Genomic DNA, 26,286 nt, shown 5'->3' on the forward strand with positions numbered 1-26,286 from the left:
TGTCTTATAGTTTTAAGAATACAGAACTTTTACTTTTTATGGTTAAAAAGGTCAAGGGGGCCGGTATTAGCTGCATTATCAAATATGCCCCAAGATTTCAGTGGCTTAACAGGAGGATCTTATTCAAGGTGACACTGTTGAAGCTGCAGCTCAAAAGGCAGTAAGCCTCCCAGTGATGCTTCAGGGACCCGGTCTTGGACTTGTGGCTTTTTCATCCATTAGGGGACCATGTTGTCTGTGCCCAACTGGTCCAAGGGGGATGGGAAGAAAACCAGCATCAAGAGGCTCAGACATGTGCAAGTACTTAACAGTAGACTGTGAGCTGCAGCGGAGCGTGGACAGATGCGTGCTTTGCTTCCTTGTGGCTCTGCCCCTCCTGGGATGCGTGCCTGGCACGGGGTCAGCAGTCAGCAAGGACCTACTGATTCCAAGAATACCAACCCCACTCCCGTCTCCAGCTGGAGACCTAACCCTCAGGATCGCAGGTGGGGGACAGGTCAACACAGGCTGAAGAGGTTGCAGGGAAGCAGGAGTGGGCGGAGTCTCAAAGGGAGCGAGAGGCAGAGCATCCACACACAATCACACAGGACAGAAGGTGCACAAACCAGCGGTTTAAGTCTGTGACCACGGTGGTGACCCTGGAACAGCCTCAGAAATGCAAACCGCCCTCCTGAGTAAATGCCCTCCTTTCCCCAGACCCAAAGCCATTCCCCTCTTGTTCATAATGAAGACCCTGCAAAATGAGTTGTTTGAGCCTCACAAACCATCCTGTTACTGGACCGGCACCTCCTAGTTCTGTGTGGATGGGACTGGGGGGGGGGGGGATCCTTTCTGAGCAAGCCAGCTCTGTGCAGTGTGGTGGGTGTGTGCATGCATTTCCTCAGCTTGGAGGGAGGCTCAAAGCTTCTGCAGCTGAGTTGGCTGTGCGCATCCAGTTCCCAGTGCTGTTTTGTTAAACAGGATTGTTGCTCTTCTGGAGATAACCAAGTCTCAGGCGGTATTTCTAAAGCACAAACGAAAGCAGATTAGCAGGGCTGTAAATGGGGCGGTAAGATGGAATTGAAGCTGTTACTATGTCTGGTCTGTCACCCCGGAAGAGAAATACCCTCTTCCAAGAGCAGAATTCCCACACTGAGAGGTGGTCCACCTCCCTCCAAAGGAGCTTCCCCGGCCAGCCAGCCTACCGGCTGGCAGACAGGACCTGCTGGAGCTAGGGCTTCAGCGTCTGTGCGGGAGGTTTCACTTGCAGAAATGTGATGCCCCAGTTTTTGTGTGGGCATCTCCCATGTTGGCTAAGTGACACCAAGTCTTCAGCTCAGTTATACCTGATGCTTCTCAAAAGCCCTTTCTGTGCTTTCGCACTGAGGCTGTTTGCACGTGGCCAAGGACGGACATGGGCCAAACCTCGCACCAAAAAAGCAAGGTCTGAACCTTCTTAATTTACCAAACCTCAAGCCTAACCTCATTCTTTTTTTAACTGAACTACTAACAACTTCTACCTTTTTTTTTAAACAAATGTATCTTGTGGAACACCAGCAGGAACCAGAAGTTTGTTTTCTAAACAATGTCAAATAGCACCATGAAACACTTCTGAATTTTCTATCTTCCCGCTGATTCTCCGCTTCCTGTTAACCTACCTGTGTCCTGGTGTCTGGTCCCGACAGCTCGCAGCCTCTGTCAGGTGGACAGGGCCAAACTCCACGTGAATTATAATGAAACCATATCTGTCTTTCAGGTTCAGTATTTCTTTAAGATCCTGGATAATTAGCAGCGTAGACAATAAAGAAGCCACCACACCAGGGGCACTGAGACGCGAGCGAACCACACACATGAGGAATGTGTTCATTCTTTTATTGTCCGTTGTTTTAGCCTGACTGAATACAACATCAACAAGAGCACTGGACTCCTGGCAGTATTACAGATGTTAGAACATGGGTTTGCACTGTAGACAACATGTAACACCAGTCTATGGGGTACTGCATTGCTTTTTATAAAGTCCAAAATAAAGATTTATTTTTCAAACAAGTGACTTTGGTTTTAGTTCATACATTACACTTTTTCTGGCAGAAAAAAATAAAATTGTACAACTGCATAAATATAAAATTCTTCCACCATGAAAATGGCTAAAACATTCATGAAGACACAGCACCAGCACGTGATGCCTCCAGAGGAAGGGAGAGGAGAGGAGCAGGGGGCAAAGCGAACCAGGCGGGACCACAGGCCGCGGGGGCGACGGCGTGCCGGAGGGCACGGGGAGAGGCAGGGACAGCACTCGACACCAAGCACAACACAACCCATCCCCTGTCTGTGTCTCTGCGGTGCCACCCCAATCCAAAGGGCAGTTCCCCCATGACAGCCCCCTCCCCACCCCCAGGAAAAAAGAAAGACCTAACACCACAGAAAAAAGACTATGGAGTGTGTTAAAAATGCTTGTTGATGGGTCATTATCTTTGAGAGAGCCAGCCCCCCACCGCCCCCGCCCCGCCCCCCAGAAAACTACCATGCCAGTTTTATTCCCGTTGCATATTTACACCTTGGACAGCAAACCTTGCTCACATAAAGTAGAAAACAGAGACGATAAAACATGGCTTGAAAAATGACCAGAGTATGTGTGCACCTGTAGGACTGTACACTGAAGAAAACACGAGGCAGCAATACTCAGGGGCCAGAAACACCGCGCACTACGACTCAGTTATGGAATCATAATTTACAGTAAAAATGGGCACGTCCCCAGGCTCAATTTGTAGTTTTTCTCTTGTCATTTACAGTAGAATAAATATTTTGTTGCTATTGCTACACTTGAAATTTACATTCTAACCTATTAAATGCGGAAAGCTAGTGTAAAGCATATAGAGTAAGTGTAGGTCCCATACGTATGACAGTTTGTTCAAGACTAGTAGGTTTTTTGTATCTTTTTTTTTAACTCTTTAAATGGCTAGTGGGAAAGATCTGTGCTTGTGATCAGCTCTTAACTTCAATTTTCAGATCAAAGCGTCCCTGAAAGCGGTCTTTATCACTGTAACCAATGTTATCACCGTGCGCCTTACACTCGACGCGGACCTCGGTGTCCAGGGTGAGGTTGGTGAACTGCACGGCCAGCAGCGGCTGCAGGTACTGGGGATGCAGCAGCTTGCCGTAGTAGGGGTAGTACTGCAGCGGGAAGCCGGCGAAGCCGCCCAGGCCGAAGTACTCCACGCTCCCGACCTTGTCCTTGTCCTCGTCTCGCTAGGAACCAGAGGAGATGAGGCGTGAGGGGTTTGTGTCCTGGACCACGACGCGTTCTCATGTAGGGACAAGCCCCTCCGTCCCACAGTGCGGTCTGCGGGCCACCCCCGACCCACCCGGCTCCCGTCGGTCCCCAAAGTAGCTGACCCTTCGCCCCGGAGGTCACAGAGACCGATCTAACACAGAGCAGGCAGCAGTCCTTAGACTGACTCTGCCTTGAGAAACGGCCACACGCAGGGCCTGTTCTTGCTGAGCACAGGGAAACAGACAAGGGTCAGCAAGTCCCCTCCGGGCCAACCCGGCCTCCTGGAAAACGGCCAGTCCGGGATGAGCTTCCGGTGCCATCACCGCCAAAGGCGGAGCGAGCTGCCTGGCGTTTCCCTGTGCTCACCTTTCCTGGTGGCAGTGTGCCACAGGGCAGTCTGGGGAACAGGTCCCTTTACTCTGTCCTCTGTCCAAACAGTCCACCAGATTGCTAGTGTATGAGTTAAAGAGAACACATGCTGATTGTGACCCTTAATACTGTTTAAAGAAAAACCAGAAACATTTTTTTATGTGAAGTTACCAACTTAAAAATAAATGTCCCTAACTCCTCACCATAGGCCACAGAAGCACCTGTGTGGGTTATTCACATACTCTCAGTTCTGTAAAGCGACAGTCCCCTGGATTAGATGCAGACAGTTCCGGTTTCTAGTCTGGGGGAGACACTGACAGATTCATTCCTGCTACATCTCTTTCCGTTGAGAGGTTTCACCTTGGAGAGTTAGAACTGGTTTGATGGAGACTAGCTCCTCGTAGCAATGGTTCTTGTCGCCCATGTTAGGTTCTGCCTCTAACTAAGGACAGCCTCCCTCCGTCTCCCCGCACTCCTCCCACCCCCCAGGAACCCCCAGGCCTCCTCACCTTGCCGATGCACTGGACAGGCAGGACATAGGGGCTGTACTTCAACAGTGGAGCACCATTCACAGTATCGTTCTTGGGAGGCTAAAAATAAAACCATGTTTGTAAGTCTGTAAATAACTTTTTTAATTTTTGAAAAATAAAACGAGTCTGTAGCCCAAACACATGTCCATGGGTCATGGTAAGTGGACCGAAACAACCACACACTTGGGGAGGGCAGAACAAACGTGTGCCCAACGGGCACAGAGAAGGTCGTGGGACTGTTGAAACACAAGTGCCCGGGTTTTGTGGCCACCACAGTGAAGCTACAACGCAGCCCAGTGCTGAATGGAACCGCTCCTGGGCACCCATTACATGCTTTTCTGAGGGACACTGAAAACGCCCCCGGAAACCCCACCCCACCCCATTTGGTAACGTGAACAGCTGGTTGGCATTTCTGTGCTCGTGACACTTAGGCTTTCCAGAGCCACGAGTGAATGAGTGACGTCCAGTGCACTGCGCCCCCGCAGCACACCCTCCCCAACCAGGCTCTTCCCTTTCTGTCCGCGTTCAGTGCGGTGCCCTTGCAGGCATTCCTGATAGTGACGTCCAGTCTGCACACAGGGGGCACTGCCCTAATGGATGGCCTGAGAAGGGGTCACTCCACTGAAGGACCCAGAGGACACTATGAACATGACTCTGTGGTGAAAACAACCAGACCCTTCCCTCCCTTAAATCCCGGCTCAGAGCTACCGTGGGAGAGAGTGACGAACATCCTGAAAGTGTGGGAGACGGCCACGTGCTTGCGCCCAGCACCGCCCTGTGCGCCGGGATGTGAGAGGCTGCACACACACAGACCGCAGTCGGGCAACGGGGACAGTTCCCAGTCAGCACACACATGATCCTGGTACTGCTCTTTTAGAGCAGAGAGTAATTCTCTAGATCTGACTCTCTTGGGACGTCCCCTCAATAATTAATGCACCTTCAAAAACATGAAGAAACAACTGATGAACAAAAGAGCCAGATTCCAGGAGGGCTCTGAGTTTTGTTCCTATAACTCGGTGCCTGGTGATCAGCCCCTGCCAGGACGACACTGCAGTCTTCAGGGCAATGCCCCATGGGTGCAGAGGGGCCCCTACTGGGGCAGTTCATGCTGAAGGGGGCACTGCACTATCCACTCACGAGCTCAAGGAGGGAATAAAACATAACTAGTTTTATAAAAGCAAGGACACCACCGGTACGTTCTTCCTCCTTGTAAAGAATCACTAGGACCCAGCAGTGAGCCCAGGCAGCCCGCTGCTGACCTCCAGTGACGTCTGCCCACTGAGAGTCGCTATATGGCCATAGGCCAACAGCGGGGTTACCGACATTCAACTAAGATCGCATTCGACTTCTTATTTTGCAAGGAAATCTCCATTCAGGGAGGAAAGAAAAAAAAATTTTTTTCAGATGACCAGTTAATTTAAAAAAAAAAATACTCTGGGCCTCCCATGGGCCCACAGCCAGTATGTGACTATCTGTGTAGGTAGCTTGTAAATCTAAAAATAAATACCTTTTCCTATTTTTACTCTTAAAGCGTTCACTTTATACAAACCATCCCGTGGATACTGAGTCCAGGGATGGAGAACAGGGTCAGCGAGCTCGCTGCAGAACTGGGCGCTGCCCCTTGATCCCGCCCACTTCGGAAGGGGAGGCCAGCTGACAGCCAGCCGCCCGGACCCCCTGCCGGGCTCCAGTCCTCACCGAGGGAGGTCAGAGCCCCTAGTCTGGGCTCACACCAATGAAGGGCCCCCCCACCCCCGTCACACCAATGAAGGGCCCCCCCACCCCCGAGTGCGCACAGCTGGCCTGAAGTCTGTCATTTGAAATGCCACTTGCCTTTGGCCGGAAGCTCACGATGCGGTTGAGCTTGATGATGACACAGGGCTTGCCATAATTGTAGCCAAATTTGTCGTCATTTAGGCCAGAGCAGTTTCCCAGCCATTCAAGCTTGAACCTGCAGGCTTTGCGCTGGCCTGCGTCGCTGTCCAAGGGGCCTCGGTCTTTGTAATCGCTCGGCACACCTGAGAACGCAAACACGTGTTCACACCGTTCCCTGTGACCCCTCAGGATCATCAAGGACAGATGGACAGCGCGGCTCTGCGCGGCCACATCTCATCTCAGCACTGAGAGTGTAAACAGGTGTCTCACCAAAAGCCACCGCAGTGCCTAACCCCCAACCAGAGCGCCGTGTTGCGTGGCAATTGGCACGTACATCTGGTCCCTGGCAGTATTTCTCGTCCTTGAATAATGGACGGCTTGGCTGCTGGGAAGACTGAACGCCTTCAAGGGAACGGGATCCCCTGTCTTGAGAGGCATCCCTTTCTTGGGTCCACACAGCGTAGCCCTGCGCTGCCGGGATGTTATGATTAGGACACATCGAGATCAATACTTCGCGGAACTGCAAGCTTCTAAAGAATTTCCTGGGGTTATGTCTCCAATTAGTAGGTTAAACAGTAACGAGGGCAAGACTGGATGTTTTCTTTTCCAACCACCATTCAAGGTTTTTTAACATTTTTCTCTGGGATCTGAGCTTTTGCCTTCCAAAGCTGCAAGTTTTGTTTTTTGTTTTTTTTTAAACAGGGACAGAGAGACGGATAGACAGGAAAGGAGAGAGATGAGAAGCGTCAATCATCAGTTTTTTGTTGTGACACCTTAGTTGTTCATTGATTGCTTTCTCATATGTGCCTTGACCGCAAGCCTTCAGCAGACCAAGTAACTCCTTGCTCAAGCCAGCGACCTTGGGTCCAAGCTGGTGAGCTTATTTTTTGCTCAAGCCAGATAAGCTCGCGCTCAAGCTGGCGACCTTGGAGTCCCGAACCTGGGTCCTCCACATCCCAGTCCAACGCTCTATCCACTGCATCACCGCCTGGTCAGGCCAAAGCTGTAAGTTCTTATAAGCATTTGTTCAACTGGGAAACCTCACTGTAGCATTTTTTAAAAATTATCATTCCTCAACACACACCCAGAGAAAGACTAAAAGAAATGTAGCATTCAAATACCAAACATCTCGCAGACTAGTGAGGCATATAAAATTTATGTACTTTCAAGTTCACCAGTTACTTTCCTGCCAACAGTCAAGTGCCTCAATCCAATCTGTCGGCCCTTTTCATTACAACAAAGATGAAAACCCTCCTCTAGTTTCTAATGAGAAAAACTTAGTGAAATGTTTCTTTTCAATGAAGTCTTTTTAGAAATGACTCCCAAGGCAGTTCAGCCCACACTGTGACTGAGGAACAATCTGCCACATCAAGTGGGACCAGCAAATGGCTGAATGAAGTCAGGGTCAGTGCCACCCAGTCACTCAAGAGGGTATCCTGTCACGGTGGGAAGTGGTGGGGCGGTCGCAGACGGGCAGGCCAAAGGGCCGCCACTGTGGGGACACAGGCAGGGGAGAGGCAGACATCCTGACATGCACGCAACTGTGCCTGTCAACAGCGGTGGCCACCAGGGCACGGGGGGGGGGGGGGGGGGGGGGGGGAGCAGGCGTGTCTTGTTTTTAAAGTCAGGTGTCTTTCAAATGCAGTAACAGTAACACTCAGGCCTACACTGTTTCTTCCACTGCCTGCAAGCCTAAACCGGAAAAAGTCTTCCTGCTTTAAAAAAAAAAAAAAAAAAAAAATAGTGTCCTCTCGATGGCTAGAGTTTGATCTTTGAATTATTTCAGGAGTATCATTTAATGATTAAGTAGCAAATAGAAACGGGAAATGTGAATTAAGCATCCACAAACATCCAAATTAAGTCTACGTGGCCCTGGCTGGCTGGGAAGCTCTGTTGGTTAGAAGGTCCTCCTGATATGCCAAAGTTGCAGGTTCCATCCCCGGTCAGGGCACGTACAAGAATCAACCAATGAATACATAAATTAAGTAGAAGAGCAAACATCCAGGTTTCTCCCCGGGCCCCCTTTTCACTCTAAATAAATCAGATAATTTTTAAATAATGAAAAAAAAACCCCACAAAAAACAAAAAACAAAACTGAGCCTACTTACTGCCACAATCCTCAAAAACCATGTCATCCTTCTGGACTGAATCCTTGTACTTATCCAGAAACCTCAGGATGTTCCGCACGTACACCTCATAGGTATTGGGATCGCTGGGACGAAATGAGATCTCGGTCTTCTGGATCTGAGGGACCGGTGTTAATCCTAGACCAGGCAGAGTTAGAGAGACAAAGTCATTAGCGGGAAGGAAGCCCACAAGAATCCCAAAGCCGACTCTCCCCGTACAAAACATCCTGTGCTCATCCCGTGTGGCTAAAACGGAGGTGTCGGATTTGTGATGTTGAGCAATCGCTCCTCTGGGATTCAGATTCGAGGACCTATGACTATGTCTTAATGTCATCGTCCTCTCTTATTTCATGTTCCCAGACGCATGGCATGATAGGCGTTATCTCTGTTTTATGAATGGAAACACTTCCCACATAGAGAGGTTAAGTGCCTAGACCAAGGTCACAGAGGAGGAGGCGGAACCAGAATTCCGGCCCACAGTCCCTTGTGCGCGCCTTCGGAACCTGCCCGGCCAGCTCTTGGGCCACACAAGGCCTTCCCGCCCTCCCTCGGGTCAGCCCCGGTTGCTCTGGGCCTCCTCTCTGCCAGTGAATCCAGGCCTCTACAAACCCTGCCAGACTCAGAACTTCTCCACAGAGGTGACTCTGCATCTTCTAACCTGATCGGGAGGACTCAGGGATGTACAAGGCACCTGCTTTCCAAAAGGAAGTGGTTATTACTGAGTAAAATTCAAAGTATGTGTACCTTGGAGTTTCCACTCTTAAACCAGTTTTTTAGATCCTTTAATTTCCAGAAGACTCTGCCATCACAAGACATCCTAAACAGATGTTTGAACCACAGTCCCTGGCCCTGTCCAGGGACAGTGGGGAGGAGAGGCTGACCCGATGGCATTCTGGCCCAGGATGCCAGCCAGATAAAACACAAGATACCGCATCACGTTTGACCTTCAGCTAAACCACAAGTAATTTTTAGATAGCTTTGTCCTACGTATGATGGGGGACATGTACTGCACAGATTACATGAGACCCACACATAAAATAAAAAAAATCACCTGTGATTTAGCTTCAGTTCAAATGTCATTGGACATCCTGTATTTTTATCTGCTGACCTGCCCGGAGCTCAGCGGCACATTCTCCTGGGTGCCCACGCAGACATGAAGAAGGCACACAACGCGACAGGAGCCGAGTACAGCAAGCACGCAGCCGCCGCCCGCCTGTGGGGGCTGAGACTGGCACCTGCAGGGCTGGGCCTAGTGACCGCGGGGGGCTCTAGCTTCAGAGGGCACGACCGGGATGCCCCCACGCTACCGGCTCCCAGAGGTATGAGGGTCTAGGGCCAGGCAGAGGGTGGCCCGAGACAAGCAACTGGAGGAATGACATTAAGGATCACTTCAAAAGGCTGGCTAGGACCCGAGGAATTCCAGGACAGGGCTGTCGGTGGTGACGGAGGGAGGGGAAGGGGGGAAGTGAGCAGAACTCATAAAAAAAAAAAATCAGTTAAAAATAAACAAAGGTTACTACAATTAAAACGTTTTTAAAAATGCCCCCAAACCACAGAAAAATGTATGACTAAAGGCATGTAAATGCATCCTGAACAATCCTTCTCTGCATTAAATTAGGAAAACTGGCACTGTGATCACTCACAGCTCGAAGAGGCCAGGTACCAAGATGAAAAGCAAAAGCAGCACAGGTGAGGAGCCTGCACTGGACCGGGACAGGGACCAGGACCAGGACCAGGACCAGGACCGCAGGCTGGGGCCTGGGGCGGGTGGGCAGACGGGCCCCACCTGGCAGGGAAGGGCATGACTGGTTTGCGTTGTAACAGACACTGGAGTCAAGGTGACCTGCCCAGACCTGCAGGAGATGCAGAGGTGGCCAGCGGTATAACAGCACTCAGGAGGTGGGGGGTTCTCCTCGGAGAGAACGCAGCCTTGAGGGGCATCCACAGGGTCCCTGGGATGGCCAGGGCGCGGGCGCCGCACAACTCCAGCAGAGGCCTTAGAGCCTGCCAGGCAGGAGGTTTGCCAAAACCCATTCCAGGGTGGGGGACCGAAATGAGTGATGAGGTCTGTGTGCACAGGGTTGGACAGTGTCGCCCAGCCTGGGAGAGGGAAGGCCGGAGAGGGGTGGGCAGAGAGAGGGTGACGACGAGAGTGGCTGTCAGAAACCAAGGACCGGTCTCACCGAATCTTCAGGAATGGGGGGTGGAAGGGAACCTGGGCAGCTGACACAAGGGACCTCAGTGTGATCAGTAGCCACCACGCCATCCGTGGTCCACCAACAGACTGGATGACATAGCAAAAAACAAAACAAAATGCTAACAAAAATGTCAGTGAGCCTGGTATGAGATCTGGGGAGTCTCACCCAACAAGTTAAAGAGAAAAGTGAATCCAGAAGATCACGTGGAGAGTCAACCTGGTAGGACCTAAAATGCAAGGTGAGTTGTCAAACGTGCCTGTGTCCTCTCCGGCTCCTGCCTGCTAAAGGTTCCATCTCCGTGGTAACCCATCTCTCCGATTCTCCCAGAGAGGGGAGGGGCAGAGTGTATCTCATTCTCCTCTGATGCCAAGTCCAGGGTCGCCTCTGAGAGAGCAGGTGACACGTGCAAGAGCCCAAAGCACCAGCTGCCGTCCCTCAGAGCTCTGGGCTTTCACCACTGAAGGTGGACGCTGGTCAACTGCATTCCTCACACGCCCAGAGCTCCGGTTAGAGCTAAGTCCATGCCCATCCAGAGACTTAATCAGCCTTTCTGATTAGCAAGCACCTGCTGTTAATCATCTAGGAGCTGACTTATGCAAATAGTTATCATTACATGCAGAACAGTACAAAATGGTACCCACGGTGCAGAAAAGATAACTAGCCTCATGTGTCTCAACACAGAGCAAAGAAACAATGAAACCAGTAGTGGAACCACACCGATCACCACTCAAAGCCCGAAACCCTCAGGAAGTGCTCTCATGCTCCGAGCCCAGTCAAGCCCATATGCTACAACGTGGAGAGAAATGTAGACAGAACATTCTTGAAGCGCCGGAAACTGGCCACTTCTGCAGCCAAGGTTTCCCCGGTCATCTCTGAGGGGCCCGAGAAGGCGTAACTCACACAAGCCCTAGTGACCATCCTTCTCGGAAAACCCACTTTCGATTGGAATGTTTCCAAAAAAGCAGCAGAAATAAAGTTTAGGTCATGCAATCTGCTCTCTCTGCATGCTTGCCTATGGAGCGCGCGCGCGCGCACACACACACACACACACACACACACACACACAGGCGGCCACCGTGCTTCCCAGTGTGGCTACTGCCCCTTTGGTGTGCTCTCCTCCCTCATGTTTCCGGAAAGTCTCCCCAGGACCCGCTCTCTCGGCCGCCTGTCTCTTTGTCCAGAGCCTGCTGGCCGGAGGATTCCCTTCCTGGAAGCTCTGAGGTCCATGCCCTGGGCCAGCCTGTTCTGGAGAACCTCACCATTTGTAAACCAAGTCCTCTTCTCCAAAGCAGCTTCTCTCAAGCAATTAAATACTTTCAAGGAGCAGACGAAAGGCCCTTGACCTGACATCTACATCCTTAAAACCATCTATTTGGCACTATCCGACTAATGGGAAGCAGAGCCAGGCAAGGACTGGGGCTGGGTTTGGCAACCCCGAGAACACTAAGCCCACACACGAATTCTCCAGCTGGGGCGCCCTCTGAGGGCTGGTGGGGATCCCACCCTGCCTGGGGCTTCTCCACTGTCCCCTCCCCAGACTGATGGCCTGCCGCCCGTCCCCTCTCTGCCATGCCCACTCCTTAAGGTGTCGGTCATAACTGTTGTCAAGGATGAACTCTGTCTGCAGTGGTAACTCCCCGAGGCCAAACACAACAGGACACCCAGTCACTGGCATGTGGCTTCAAATGGTATTCTGGGAAACAGAGCTAACCTGTGGCTGCCCCCGTCTCTCGAACTCGAGCTGACATGAACCATGGTGAACCCCGTGGGGCTGTGCACACGGGACCGTGTGCCTTAAATTACACATTATCGCTTAATCAAGTCCCCTGAAAGGACAGAAATAATAACTAGGACATGGACATTTTAATATCTGTTTCTTAACACCATGTCAACTTTACATTAGATTAGAAACCTTTGGCTCTGCACATGCTTTTTAGAGTTACACTCGGCTTCGCTTGGTCCCCAACTCTGGAGAAACAAAGGCAACTCTCCACCCGGGGCTTCAGTGGGCGAAGTCAGAGAGAAATGCTGTTCCCTAAGGAAGAAGTATTTTGTTTCCAGTTAGGTTTATACAATGTAGAAAGCTCAGAATTTCTCAGTCTGGAGTATTTCAAGGGGACGCAGCCCCTTTACCCTTGTAACCTTCACTTGCATGACACCAAAGCACAGAGGTATGTGCCGGTCACCAAACCTGCTGGACCCAGTGCACTTGGGTCTGAACAACAGGGGTCTGAACTGTGTCGCTCCACTTGTATGTAGACTTTTTTCAGTATACTGGAAAATCTCTCAGAGGTCTGTAACAATTTGAAAAAATTCCCAGACGAACTATGTAGCCTAGAAATACGTATTTTTAAAAAAAAACAAAACAACCCTTGGCCCTGGCTGGTTGGCTCAGCGGTAGAGCGTCGGCCTGGCGTGCGGGGGACCCGGGTTCAATTCCCGGCCAGGGCACAAAGGAAAAGCGCCCATTTGCTTCTCCATCCCCCCCTCCCTCTCTGTCTCTCTCTTCCTCTCCCGCAGCCAAGGCTCCATTGGAGCAAAGATGGCCTGGGCGCTGGGGATGGCTCCTTGGCCTCTGCCCCAGGCACTAGAGTGGCTCTGGTCGCAACAGAGCGATGCCCCGGAGGGGCAGAGCATCGCCCCCTGGTGGGCAGAGCGTAGCCCCTGGTGGGCGTGCCAGGTGGATCCCGGTCGGGCGCATGCGGGAGTCTGTCTGACTGTCTCTCCCCGTTTCCAGCTTCAGAAAAATACAAAAAAAAAAACCAAAAAACCTTTGAGCAGTACGAACATTCATATATGTCCGTGCCTCCTGACCATCCAGAGTACAATCGTAACAAAAACTTTTATTTTAAAAATGTGTAAGGCAATATTAAAAAGAGGCAAATGTATGTTCTTCTTGTTTCCATAAATTGGTTACCAAACTGGAACTGGAACTAATTTCATTTTTTGAAAAAGAACTCACTCCCGGGGGTCAGAGAGCATGAAGAAAACTCACTACTCAGATTATTAAGGAAAAGTTAGGTACGTCATGAATACATAAAATCCATCTATGTATTTCCTCTGATGATTTTAATAACATCTCTTCCCTAGCCCCTGTATTGTAAGACTACAGTATACAGCACACATACAAAACTTGTGTCAATCAACTGCGTTAATGGTGGAGCTCTCTGCCCACAGTGGCTATCAGCAGGTCAGTTCTGGGGGAGTCAAAAGTTCTAAGTGTATTTTCAATTGCACAGGGGGGTCAGTACCCTTAACCTCTGTGTCATTCAAGGTTCAAGTGTACCCAAATAATTTACCTCATTTTCCACAGAAACCTTCAGGAAGGGATCCATGTGACCACCAAGGGCACAGGAAGCAGAAAAACATTCATCAGTGTAGCCACATACACGGTACATGCACCCTTAACCTCTGTGTCATTCAAGGTTCAAGTGTACCCAAATAATTTACCTCATTTTCCACAGAAACCTTCAGGAAGGGATCCATGTGACCACCAAGGGCACAGGAAGCAGAAAAACATTCATCAGTGTAGCCACATACACGGTACATGCACCCTTAACCTCTGTGTCATTCAAGGTTCAAGTGTACCCAAATAATTTACCTCATTTTCCACAGAAACCTTCAGGAAGGGATCCATGTGACCACCAAGGGCACAGGAAGCAGAAAAACATTCATCAGTGTAGCCACATACACGGTACACGCACCCTTAATCTCTGTGTCATTCAAGGTTCAAGTGTACCCAAATAATTTACCTCATTTTCCACAGAAACATTCAGGAAGGGATCCATGTGACCACCAAGGGCACAGGAAGCAGAAAAACATTCATCAGTGTAGCCACATACACAGTACATGCACATCATCTCTCTCCTGTATATTTTGAGTTCAAAAGTAATTTCCAATAAAAGGTATAGTTTACACACACACACTTACCTATGTACATATACACATGTACATATACACATAATCACACACATGCACTCATACATGTATTGTGCGCGTGAGTACACATACATGTACATGCACATACACACGCCGAGTTTCTCCCTTTAAGTGGGTTTTAATTTCGCCCTGGCCGGATGCTCAGTGGATCAAGTCTCTACCTGGCGTGCCAGAGGTCATAGGCTCCACTGCCGGTCAGGGCACATAAAACAACCAATGAGCACACTACTAAATGGAACTAAGTGAAACGAGTTGATGTCTCGCTCTCTCTCTCAAAGCCATGAAAAAATTTTTAAAAAATTTAAGGGTTTTAATTTTTATCTTGCCTTTGCAAGATATATCAATTTACCTGGAAGAACACGGGGAGGGCCCAGGAGAAGAGAGGCGCTTCTGGGCTCTCTGGAAACTGGCAGCCTGTGCCCCACCTCCTGCCTCGGGCTCAGCTGTGACAGGGAGTAAGGATCTACCGGATTCAATGCCCCACTTCCAGGCAGGCCCCCTGGCCTGCTCCAGAGTCCGGAGAATCTGCTCTCTTTGAAAAGTCCTTGAAAGATGACTTGCTGGACTTTCTCTGCAACCTGTCTGGAAGTTCACCAGCCCCCAGCAGACGGAAACCCTTCCTCCTGTCTACGCTCAAGGCCACATGTGCTGGTCAAGGGCCAGCAAACCCCCCCCACCCATCACATACTTTCTGGGCATCTATGTTCACTCTCAGGTGAGCAGAGAATTATTTCCTGCAGGAAATCTATCCTAAAAGCACGTGTTAATTTCATAAGGCCTCATCTTTGGTGCTTCGTGCAGCCCATCCATCGTGTCTGTTCCCAATAAAAGTATGACTTTTATTGTGACGGGAAATATAAACAAAGGGGCAAATCCCAGTGTTCTGCATTAACCAGGCGTTTCCGTTCAAGGCCAACCTGGACAACAAGCAGTGTGTTTGTCTTGCCTGGATACAAAACAGAACATTAGCTAAGGGACCGACGGCCTGAAATAAGACACTGCTTTACACCTGATATGTGGTGATGTCTATTCATGTGTGCGTGTGAGAAAAGGTGCATTTTTGTGGCTAGGAGCCATCAGAGAATACTTCCCTGTTCCCCTTCATCCTGTCTGCGTCAGAGGGGCCCTCAGTCACGGTCACGAGAGGACTGGGGTGAAGGCGCTGAGGCCTCCTACATGAGCAGCCACCCCTGGAAATGGGGGCCCGAGGCCGGTGCCCTCCCGTGAGCGCAGCAGAAGAGTTATAAATGAAGCTTCATGGATTCAGCCCTCCCACCCTCCCTCCCCTCCCCTGTGGGACCGTCTGTCACCTGACCCTGTTTCTCAGCGCTCTCTGCTCAGCTGACTCATCTAACAGGAGCACAAGGAGAAAGGCCCATTTTTTCTGTGGCTCCAAGAACATTTTATAAAGTTAATTGCCAGGCTTCCCATGCACCTGAGTCGTATCCTTGTCTTGGGCGGGGATGAGACAGCAGCAACACAGGCTGGGGTACCCCAGGGGCAAGAACTGGAGTGTACCCACCTAAACGCTTTCCCTGAGTCTGGGCAGCAAGTTCTGCGAACCCTGCTGCCCCCAGCGCCAGCCCACCCACAGCCTCGGGCTCGGAGGACCATCCGGAGATAAGAGGAGGGGACTTAAGGCTCCGTGTATTTACCCTGTCGGCTCACAAATCACAGATTGGTGCAACCTCATTGGAAACGGCAGAAAACACCTTCTTGGTGCTTTGAAAAAAAACAAGTCCTCCAAAGTACAATGATCAGATGGTTCCAATTCCTCCTTTGAAATTTAAGTGAAATACAGTCACCTGTGATATAGTTTGGGGGCAGAGGAATTCTGAGATTAATGTAAGGATGTCTCAAAAATTTCACTCCTGCTGAGATTTGAGCTGTTCTGCTTGGAACCCTGATGGGTTTTAAGACAAGCTGTTCTCTGACCATCAAGAGAACATCGAGCCTGACCAGGCAGTGGCTCAGTGGATAGAGTGTCGGACTAGAATGCGGAGGACGCAGGTTCGAGACCCTGAGGTCGCCAACTTGAGCGCGGGCTCATCTGGCTTGAGCAAAAAGCTCACCAGCTTGGACCCAAGGTCGCTGGCTCGAGCAAAGGGTTACTAGGTCTGCTGAAGGCCCGCGGTCAAGGCACATATGAGAAAGCAATCAATGGACAACTAAGGTGTTGCAACGGAAAACTGATGATTGATGCTTCTCATCTCTCTGTTCCTGGCTGTCTGTCCTATCCCTCTCTCTGACTCTGGCTGCTGGAGGTGCCCCCGTGTGGTCCACTGGCTTCGCCACCTCCTCTCCCATGCCGATTCTCGATCTCATTACTGTCACAGCAAAAACATGGCTCTTTTCAAACAATTTCCTCCCACACCAACCCATCTGTCCTTCAAAGCAAAACAAAAGCCGCCCACAACCTTATGAGGAAGGAAGGACAAGCGTGCACATTCATACCTGCTCAGCAGGAAGCGCGGCAGCTGGGATCTCCCCGGGACCCACCAAATTACACACACTGACCTTCGTTCTTTCCACTGCTGCCCAGTAAGCTGGGGGTGGAGGGGCAGGTGGCAAGGAGCCCGCAGTCAAGCCAGGGACAGGGCCTGGTGAGCGTGAGCTGGGCACGCACGTGTGATCCCGGTCCCTGTCCGGAGCCCACAGCAGTCTGGAGTGAGAGGGGACACTGCTGACCACTGTGAGGACCCCCCTCTCCTTAGAGGGTCTGCCCAGGAGAAAAGGCTCGGCAGGGGCCAACCCCACGAGCATCGGCATTCTAAAGGGGATTACGGAACACATACAGTGTCATTTAAATTTACATTAAAAAGTTTTTTAAAACGTGTTTCCTAACCCAACTTCTCCCAAACACTTTTCATGGAAAGCCAAGATCCTGTTAACGTCATGAGACTGTCAGTGGACAAAGCTTCTCTGCTGCTTCGCACCGAGCTCACAGCCTGGAACACTGACCTCGGCATACAAGGGGAGAAGACAGACATGGCTGTAATAGCCACCACGCTTGCCACTCAAGAGCACTACTCTCTTTACATATACTAATCATCTCACTGATCCTCCCGGGACATTATTCCCATTTTACAGATGAGCAAACTGAGGCTTAGTGAGGTTAAGTGGTGCATGGGATGGTGGGGACCGTGTCCAGCTCTGAAGGCCCCACCACCTCATTCTCAGATCAACTACACGCTGAGCGCACATGTAATGGCTCAGGAGTGCAGGGCCGCTTTCAGATTCAGGATGGGCTACGTGGAATCGCCAACAGGCACCCACTCTGACCCACAAAAGCAGCACATGCCTGTTTCAACCTAGTGTCTCAGCGGAGGCCCTGGCCTTGGACCTCCCCGGCCAGGTGGGCAGGTCTGTCCCTATATTCCACAAAAACAGGACCCTGTGAGGAGTGTCACGGGCACCTGCAGCCACCATCACTCAGAAAATGGCCTGTCATCCATTTTTTTCCTTAAATTTCACTTTCATTTCGTAATTTATAGTCCTAAGACGGTCGCTTAGCCTGTCAGCTAACCCAGCATTAGAGACAGGCAGACCCAAATGCCGCCCACGGCTGCCTGACTTGGCCACATTCACATGCATCACTGCAGAGAGATCTAATTACAGCTGCGCAAGGGGCGGTCAGAGCCCAGTTCGGCCCGGTTTGCTCTGGAGCCTCAGACTCGTCAATAATGGCACAAGGAAGTCCTTCCATCTTCAAACCCCTTGCCAAGTCTGCCCCACTCACCAGGTTAATTTGACTTAAAAATGTTCCCCTTTATCTGTCACGAAACTCAGGCTCAGAGAGACTAAGCCAAAGCCCAGAACGGCCAGGTCTCCTCCTCTGCACCCGTTCAGTCCGCAGCCAGAGGGAGCTGTCGCTGCGGAGCAGACAGGCTCTGAATTATGCCAAGACCAGGGACCACTTCTGGCCCCTTGAGCACGTGTGGGCCAGGGACTGTCCCCAGGCGGCATGTCGGACATACGGGGCTCTGTTGACCCGGCCGCTGCCAGCTCCCAGGTCAGCATGCTTTGCACGTGAACGTCACATCCTCTGGAAAGGCGACAGATAAAAGGGGGGGTTGACCAAGGGATGGGCAGGCGAGGGGATGAAGAAACGGAAAGACAGAGGAGTGACAGAGAGCCCAGGTGGCAGGTCGGGGAGGATGAGGCTGGTGACTCAGACCCAAGGACAGGAGCGCATATTTCCAAGATGAGCCACAGGCATTCCTCTGGACAGGCGACTCCAACCGCCGCAAGGACACTAAATATAGGCACCGAGACCGTCTTTTAGGAAGGGGCTGGAAGGAGGCAGGGAGGGTGTCGGGAGGGCCCAGCACCTCAGCCACAGGCTCCCAGCAAGGTCACCTGCAAGGTCCCCACTGAGAAGGCCAGGCACTTCCGCTGTTTCCCTGAGAGGAAAATTTCCCTTTCTGATAGAAACCAAAAGGGAATTTTAAATTTTATTAAGGGCTGACTCCCCAAAGTTTATACAGTCAAGAACCACCTTTTTTTTTTTTTTTTTTCTGAAGCTGGAAACGGGGAGAGACAGTCAGACAGACTCCCGCATGCGCCCGACCGGGATCCACCCGGCACGCCCACCAGGGGGCGATGCTCTGCCCACCAGGGGGCGATGCTCTGCCCACCAGGGGGCGTTGCTCTGTCGGGCGACCAGAGCCACTCCAACGCCTGGGGCAGAGGCCAAGGAGCCATCCCCAGCGCCCGGGCCATCTTTGCTCCAATGGAGCCTTGGCTGCAGGAGGGGAAGAGAGAGACAGAGAGGAAGGAGGGGGGGGGGGGTGGAGAAGCAAATGGGCGCCTCTCCTATGTGCCCTGGCCGGGAATCGAACCCAGGTCCCCCGCATGCCAGATGCCAGGCCGACGCTCTACCGCTGAGCCAACTGGCCAGGGCAAGAACCACTTTTTTTTTTCAATTTTCCTATTGATGTGAGAGAGAAGAGGGAGGGAGGGAGGGAGGGAGGGAGGGAGGGAGGGAGGGAGAAGCATCAATTCATTTCCCTTAGTTGTTCTGTTTAAGTTGTGTGTCATGGCTGCTTCTTGTATGCACCCTGACCAGGGACTGAACCCGTGACCTCGGTCAGTGCACTGGGATGGAGCTTTATCCACTGACCAACCCTGCCAAGGCCAAATGGACCATTTTTTAAATGTGGGAAACGAAACAAAATGCTTGACTTTCTGGTCAAATGTGGCTTTAAGTGTTAAGAGTTATAATAAAACAGCATGATGGAAAAATAGCTTTGAAATGGCAAAATAAATCAAAGTCTATGCACATTTAAATTAGGATTCCTAATGCTGATGTGAGAACTCTAACAGAAAAGGACATAGGGGAGACAGCCCACGCTTTTCTGCCACAAAGACCCGTGGGCAGTGTTTCCTAGGTCTCCCAGTGGGCCCCGGAACCCTCCCCCCACCCCCATCTCCCACAGACCCCCTTCCCTGGGACACGGTGGCTGGAAACTGGGGGTCGGACAGCAGGTCAGGTGTAAGTCATTTTATATACTTACATGCTTTCTCTCTGCACTTCCAACATCTCCTACCTAAACCTAAATGTGCCTGGAAATATTTGGGGGTTTTCTTTCAGCAGAGACCATTTGACTCGGGGCTAAAAAGCAGCATTTGTCACCCCCATGTTCAGAAAGCCTTTCTCTCGAGAGAGCCCCCCCCTCCACAGAGGTGGACACAGCGAGCCTGCGACGGGCAGCCATGCACAATCGAGACTGCCCGGTGCCCGAAGACAGCCTCAGGCCTGTCGCCTCAATACAGCTGTTCCTCAGCAGCTGCCCAGGGAAACTGGAGAGGGGACACGTCATTGCCACCCTTCCCTCCCCCCCACCCCCCACCTCGGCCCAAGGTCATTTATAAGAACAGAACTCGGAAGTTATGCAACATTTCCTCTCCCTAGATATAGGTCCTCCTGACAGTGACTTTTAAGAGGCAGAGAGTACAGTCACATTTGGTGGTTGTGCCGCTGTCCTAACCTGCCGGCACTGGGCGTGACAGCCGGGGCCTTCCTGGGCCTAGGTGACTGGTGCGGACATGCTCTACAGACAGTGCAGGCTGCTCGGCGCTGACCCAATGGGACCCAGATCACGGCTGGGCTCCCGTGCGGCACCCTGCCTGCTCCAGGACCCTTGTGAGCCCATGTCTGCAGAGCTAAACGAAGACAAGATACAAAGTGGGCCCACAGAGCCAGTAAATAAGCCTCACGAAACAGGGTGGAAACGCTGGAAACTGAAGGGGTGCTTCGTTCACGGTCAAACTACAAATCACCAGCAGGTGGGAGAACGGCCCCCCGACACCCCACCTCCTCTCCCTGCGCAGAAGAAGTTCACCTTGACACACAGGAGCCAAAGTAGTATTTTTTTTCTTTAAAGGGTTTTTCTGAGTCACAGGTCCCCCTCAAGAAAGTGACAAAGTTGTGTGAGAGCTGGAAAGGTCCTGGATTGATCCCAGACAACCTGTGGGCATCCGGGACGCGGGGACCGAGGCCATCACTGGGGTTCCCACAGCTGGTGACAGGCAGGCTGAGGGGGGGCGGAGGGGACAGCGCTGAGACAATGACACATCTGCAGCCCCGGAGGCCCTGCTTGCGATGTGGGTGGGGGACAGGACTACCCAGGCCTGTGCACCATTTCCGGAAGAGTCCTGTCTTGACCGGGACAGGGATACTCACAGCCCCTCGGAAAGAGACTGAACTTCTGCACATTCCCAAGTTACCTGGCGGAGCCACTCGGTCCTGATAGGTGGGCTTAACCTCGCTGATGGTGAGCAGCATCACCTGGATGGTTCCGATGAAGATGCCAGCCAGGCAGCCGTAAAATATCACGTAGAACAGAAGGATCTTAACTGCAAGGAGAGGAGACAGAACAAAGGGCTGTGATGTGGTCACGTGCTGAGGACGCGAGTGGGATCTTCCCAGAGACGGAGAGGTGGACTTCCCTCCTGGCCTCCGCTGCACCCTGTGTCTTCACAGCTCCCCCTCCAACACTGGTCAGCACCGCTGACAAGGGCAGTCAAAATGGGGGAAGGGCAGCCCTCCATTGCAGGGCGTGCTCGGGGCTGGTTCAAGGTAAGAGGGATGTTAGTTAGGCTAGAACTAAGATTCTTTATAGGAAATCTCTTTATCCCCTAAATTTATGAATTTGTTCACCGAAGGTCAACAAAACCCAGGGCTGTTTGCATACTTGCACAACGCACTGCAGATGGCAGCCTGTCCCTGCAGAGACAGGGACCTTCATCTGCTTGGCTGGCTCAGCCTTTGACACTTACTTCCCTCTCACAACCCAGCCTCTGCTGCCGCTCCAAACACTCAGACGCTGTGACAAGCCAGGCGTGCCCAGGACCCTGGGCGGGCTCTCCTGCTCATCCCTGTCATACCTTTCCTTTGGTACTGGTCACTAAGCACCCAAGGGGAAAAATGCTCTAGTAAAACTGGTGAGCAAATGTTTATTTCATCTTCCTACTGGACCCACAATAATGACTGATGAAGGAGCTACGTTTTTACCCCACAGCGTAGCAGAGGCTGAGGTAGTTAAAAGAGCAAAAAAGCAAAGAACCAAGGAGCCCAGAGACTGCCTGAGCTATCAGTTACCAGTTTATTAGGGATTACCTCCCAGATTAGCTGCACAGTAACAGGCTGTACCAGGCACGGCTGGCTGCCCGGTGCCAGCCCAACAACTCAACACGGCTGCACAGCGGGGCAGCCTTGGTGACATCTAGAAATGTCCAGGTCTCGTACATTAGGAGCTGGGGTCCTTGGGGTGAAGCTACAGACGTGTTAGTGAAAAAGAGTAAATGGGGGGGGGGGCTACGGGAGGGACGGGGTGTGCAGGGTGGAGGGCAAGTCACCAGGTCTCCATCCCTTTCAAAGCTCAACTTTCCTATCAGCAATTCGTCAGGCCAGAGCATTGTTCCAACAAGCAGAACACACATGGAAACCACACCAGAACAATGACTTATAATCCCTTTCAGAGACAGGGAAAAGAATGCGAAGGCTGCGGCACCCAGAACCCTGGCCGCCCACCTCCACCCCCGCCTCCCGGCGGGACAAGGGTTAAGCGCTCTCGCTAGCTCGTATCCAGGCAGCCGGCAGCCCAGCAAATGGCAAGGCTGTGACGTCAAAGAGATCTGGAAAATTTTTCCAACAACTGCTCCTGAGAGGTGCACGAGCTGGTGCCGCAGGGTCAGAGAACCGTGGTAACCTTTCTTGCTGCCATCCCCCCACCTCCTCTGGTGCCCCCAGCTGAACGGCACACCAGTGCTTCCGGAGCCCAGAGCAATTCTGTGCTCACCTCCCCCACCCCCCACCCCCCACCCCCACCCTCCCACTCCAGGTGCCTGATGCTAACAGCGTAAGGTGGCACGTAATGGAGGCTGCAGTTTAAAACACAGAGACAGCCACGGAAAAACACGCGATTTGCCAAGCACACTGATTACATTTAAGAAGATGGGGCCTCGCCAGCCTGTGCAACCCTGGGCCTTGAGAGAAGGGAGGGATTCCCCGCTTTTGCGGTGAGGTGGTGGCTTAGCAAAAGGCGCCCAGGTACTGAGGTCAGCTCCTGCGGGTGGAGGGGAGCGAGCCGGCCTGGGGGCTGCTCTAAGAGAAGAGCCTTGGGGGGAGGCGCACAGGGGGCAAGCTTAAGAGGCGTGTTTTCCCTTTTAGGCAGTTTTTCTTCCATTGATAAAATTGCAAGCAGCATAGAGGTTTTCCCACTGGGGGGTGTGGGAGGGGGAGTGGACCCTTCAAAAGGGTCCCAGGCAGAAGGAAACAGGGCACCTGGGCCAGCAGTAAACATTAAACCAATACCTGTGAACACAACAGAGGTGGGCGGCACAGGTGACCTGCGTACCAGTGCCTGCACTGCAGTTAAGAGGTGAGGCGCAGGTGATCTGCGTGCAGTGATTTCCCCCAGACAGTCTAGGTGAGGCTCCTGCGCCCATCTTGTGAAAATCTACCTGGAGGTAAGACTGAGCCTAGGGCCACCTGCCCAAGCCCCATGGGCACTGTGCTGGACCCAGTGCTGGAAAGGTAGCCTTTTCCCCTTCGGCTCAGCAACTGCCGCCATCTCCTCTGCCTACTAGAGGTGCCATCCCTTTTCCCATTGCCACAAAGGGGTGGACAAACCACGCAACACAAAACCTGGGTTACTGGCCCAGCACCTGCCCCATGGAAAACGAAGAACAGAAGAGATAGTCACATCAGCCTCAAAGTCCACTATGTAAACTGGACAGCCTGGTGTGGACCCTGAGACACAAACCTTAACACTTTCTGTCACACGGAGGTGCCACCCTGTTAAATGTCGGCGTAAAGAACAAGTAGTTCCATACAGCCTTACCCTCTAGAGCAAATATTACTCTGCAGCTGGAACGAGGAAAGAAATATATTTTACGAGAGGGGTAAGGACACTAAAGGTCCCATTTCGCAATATGCCTGGCTGGAGTCAATGTGGCCTAGGCCCACGCTGAGGCAGGGGTCAGGCCAGCAGAGAAGGAGGTCTGACCGACTGGGAGAAAGGGGCCCATTCCGCAGTGCACCCCCACCCTAACCCTCAGGTCTCCCACAAATTAGCAGGAGTTGCTAAAACATGGCCCGGGGCCGAGAGTTGTTCTCTTTGCACACACCCTGCCTGTCTCAGGCTTCCCCCTGCACGTGAATAAAACTAGGAGGAACTATGGCAGACACCCCACAGATGAACAGACGCGCCCCCCCCCCCCCATAAAATAAAACGTAAAATACAAGCTAAGAGCCATCACTGTAAGGAGCTACACACAGCATGGCTCAAGGATATCTATGCTCCCCAGTAATACCTTGGCGTGAGGTTTCACCTTGACTAACCTTGAAGGGTGATGCATTATTAACCCTTCCCTTTTCAATCAAGAGGGGCCCACACCACAGGCTGCGGTTCGGGTTTCTTTTTTTTTCCCCCTTCCCTTTACAAATATCATATATTCCGGCTTCTTCCATTTCAAAATGTCAGCCAAGCACTATTTCCCTGACTCATTCTGCTGATGCCCACAGACGCTCCCAATCAGCAACCGGCCCCAGCCCCTCTCCAGGGCTCCCTCAGTGATTGTAATGGTGGTGCAGGTGGTGCCCATGATGATGGTGATGATATTAGAGGAGGAGGGGGCGGTGATGCAAGCCGGGGGCGTCCCCTCCCTCTCCCTCCCTGCAGTCACGACTCACAGATTTGCCTACAACTCTGCCCTTCAAACTGACCTTTAAAAAAACATGTCACCATCCAGGTGTATGGAGGCAGAAAACAAGTAAGGTATCTAATTTTCAATGGGGGGGGGGGGGGGGGAGGCTGTATCCAGCCACGCAACAGGCTGCCCAAAATCTCAGACCTGCTCCTTCCTGCCTTTGTGCCACTTATTTCTTAGACAAACCCTTCGCCGTGATCAACCCAAGCTATGGATTCAGCCTCTCCGTGTAGACATGGAAATCAACCACTTTGCCATTATCTTGGGCCATGGCTCAGAAACGGAGTCCTGACATGGAGCTCCCCGGGCCGTGTCGGGGCTGTGAGGACTCCAGGAGAGGTCACGGGGGACTCTGGACATGGCGATGAAATACTGCAGTGGGGATGCATTTCCCCCGCCCCTCGCCTCCTGGGGGTTCATAATTAGCCTAGAAGGTGCTATAACACGCAACCTCGCCCGCATTAGGTCTGATTACTCTCACGAGGTTGTCTCATCCTCAAATCTCGTTTTTTGGGAGGGAGGGGGTGTCTTTTTCTTTTTTCTTTTTAAAGGATCTGAGCCATGACCATCGGGAAAGACACATCTCGTTTCCTAGTGCCTGACCATTCCCAGCAGGGAAGGGCTCCAGCGACGCTCAAATAGACCGCAGATGACCAACACAGCCTGTTATAATATACAGAACCCTCTGCCTGGCGGGCGCCGACCCCGGGGACTCCGCATTCCGCACAGGGTGATAAGCCGGTCGGCCGGCGCGACCTCCCCACCCTCGTCAGCGCGTGAGCGCGGAGGGGTCCGCAGAGCCCGCGCAGGGGATGCGCCGCCGCGACAGTTAATGGGAGAGAACTGCGGGGCCCATACTTACACCAACTGCCACCGGTCCTGCCCAAAAATTCCTTTTTCTCCGAGTTCCAGATGAATTTCTTCCAGCTGCCCTCCTCCTTGGCTTTTCCGCGGGCCATGGTGGCGGGTCAGCAGCTGCCCCGGGTCCTGCGGGTGGTGACTGCGGCGTGCGCCCTTGGTCGTCTCCGGCGGCCGCTCGGCGTTCCGGCCTGGATCTGCGCAGGCTGCAACCGCCGCTGCCGCTGCGGCGCTCCGAGTGCCAGACGCGCGCCGGCAGAGCAGGAGCAGGCGTGGAGGAGGGGGAGGCAGCAGGGGGCGGAGGGAGGGACCGCGCGCGCTGGGCGGCTCCGAGCCCCGCACCTATTGGTGGGCACCCGGCCGCTCGCGGGCTCTCTTTGGTCCGCCACGCGCTCCTCTTGCCCTTGGGGTCCCAGGGCTTCGCGCACCCGCAGCTGCCACTCCCGCCACTACTGGGCACGCGTGCTCGGCCCCCGCCTCCTGTGACCTCTGCAGAAACCGCCGAGGCAGGAGAAAGTCAGGGGGAAGGACAGACACACGGACTGCGGACTCCACACCGCAACTCCAACCATGAGCCCGGGAATTGGCGGAAGGCGCACGCTCCACCTTTACTATATACCTCGCGGCAGCGCCACGTGGTCCCGCCCACTAGCGGCCCGGCTGGCCAATCGTCGGCACGGAGGGCGGGGCGTCAGGCCCGAGGGGGCGGGAGCGGGGCCGGACAAAGGAGCCGCGGCAGGGAGATGGGCGGGCTGGCGCGCGTGAGCGCGGAGAGGAGCGGCGGGGACGGCGGAGAGCGCACAGCGCACAGCAGTACCACACAGCCTGCGCCTCGCTCCCACCAGGAGCCAGTCAACTCCTTCCGTCGTGGGGCGGGCGGGGGAGGGGGGAAGGGGGACTGCACCTGCGTCGCCCCGAACCCGGGT

General features: G+C 52.6%; 2 protein-coding genes across 2 annotated transcripts in view; one reads left to right on the plus strand and one right to left on the minus strand.

The window, feature by feature from the left end:
- NME7 (NME/NM23 family member 7) overlaps positions 1 to 2,057 on the plus strand; it is a 139,060-nt gene extending 137,003 nt beyond the window's left edge. Inside the window, exon 12 of the mRNA XM_066371438.1 lies at positions 1,736 to 2,057. Within this exon, the coding sequence (XP_066227535.1) occupies positions 1,736 to 1,768 (33 nt within the window). The 3' untranslated portion in view covers positions 1,769 to 2,057. The remainder of the gene's footprint in view (positions 1 to 1,735) is intronic.
- Positions 1,835 to 25,947, minus strand: ATP1B1 (ATPase Na+/K+ transporting subunit beta 1). The gene is made up of 6 exons (XM_066371442.1): positions 25,365 to 25,947; positions 21,017 to 21,145; positions 8,133 to 8,288; positions 5,983 to 6,167; positions 4,129 to 4,209; positions 1,835 to 3,225 (listed from the first exon to the last, which is right to left on the minus strand). The coding sequence occupies exons 1-6, from the start codon at positions 25,459 to 25,461 to the stop codon at positions 2,962 to 2,964; spliced, it is 912 nt and encodes a 303-aa protein (XP_066227539.1). The 5' UTR covers positions 25,462 to 25,947; the 3' UTR covers positions 1,835 to 2,961.
- Between the last annotated feature and the right edge of the window lie 339 nt (positions 25,948 to 26,286).

This window comes from Saccopteryx leptura, chromosome 2, assembly GCF_036850995.1.
Source record: "Saccopteryx leptura isolate mSacLep1 chromosome 2, mSacLep1_pri_phased_curated, whole genome shotgun sequence".
In the NCBI taxonomy this organism is placed as follows: domain Eukaryota; kingdom Metazoa; phylum Chordata; class Mammalia; order Chiroptera; family Emballonuridae; genus Saccopteryx; species Saccopteryx leptura.

Bases quoted from the DNA above. Each gene is read 5' to 3' on its own strand.
- ATP1B1 (XM_066371442.1), bottom strand. From the start codon at position 25,461: ATGGCCCGCGGAAAAGCCAAGGAGGAGGGCAGCTGGAAGAAATTCATC. The intron at 4,210-5,982 runs GCAAGTGGCATT...TTTTATTTTTAG, and splicing joins TCGTGAGCTTCCGGCCAAAG to CCTCCCAAGAACGATACTGT. The intron at 3,226-4,128 runs GTGAGGAGGCCT...TCTGGTTCCTAG, and splicing joins CTGTCCAGTGCATCGGCAAG to CGAGACGAGGACAAGGACAA.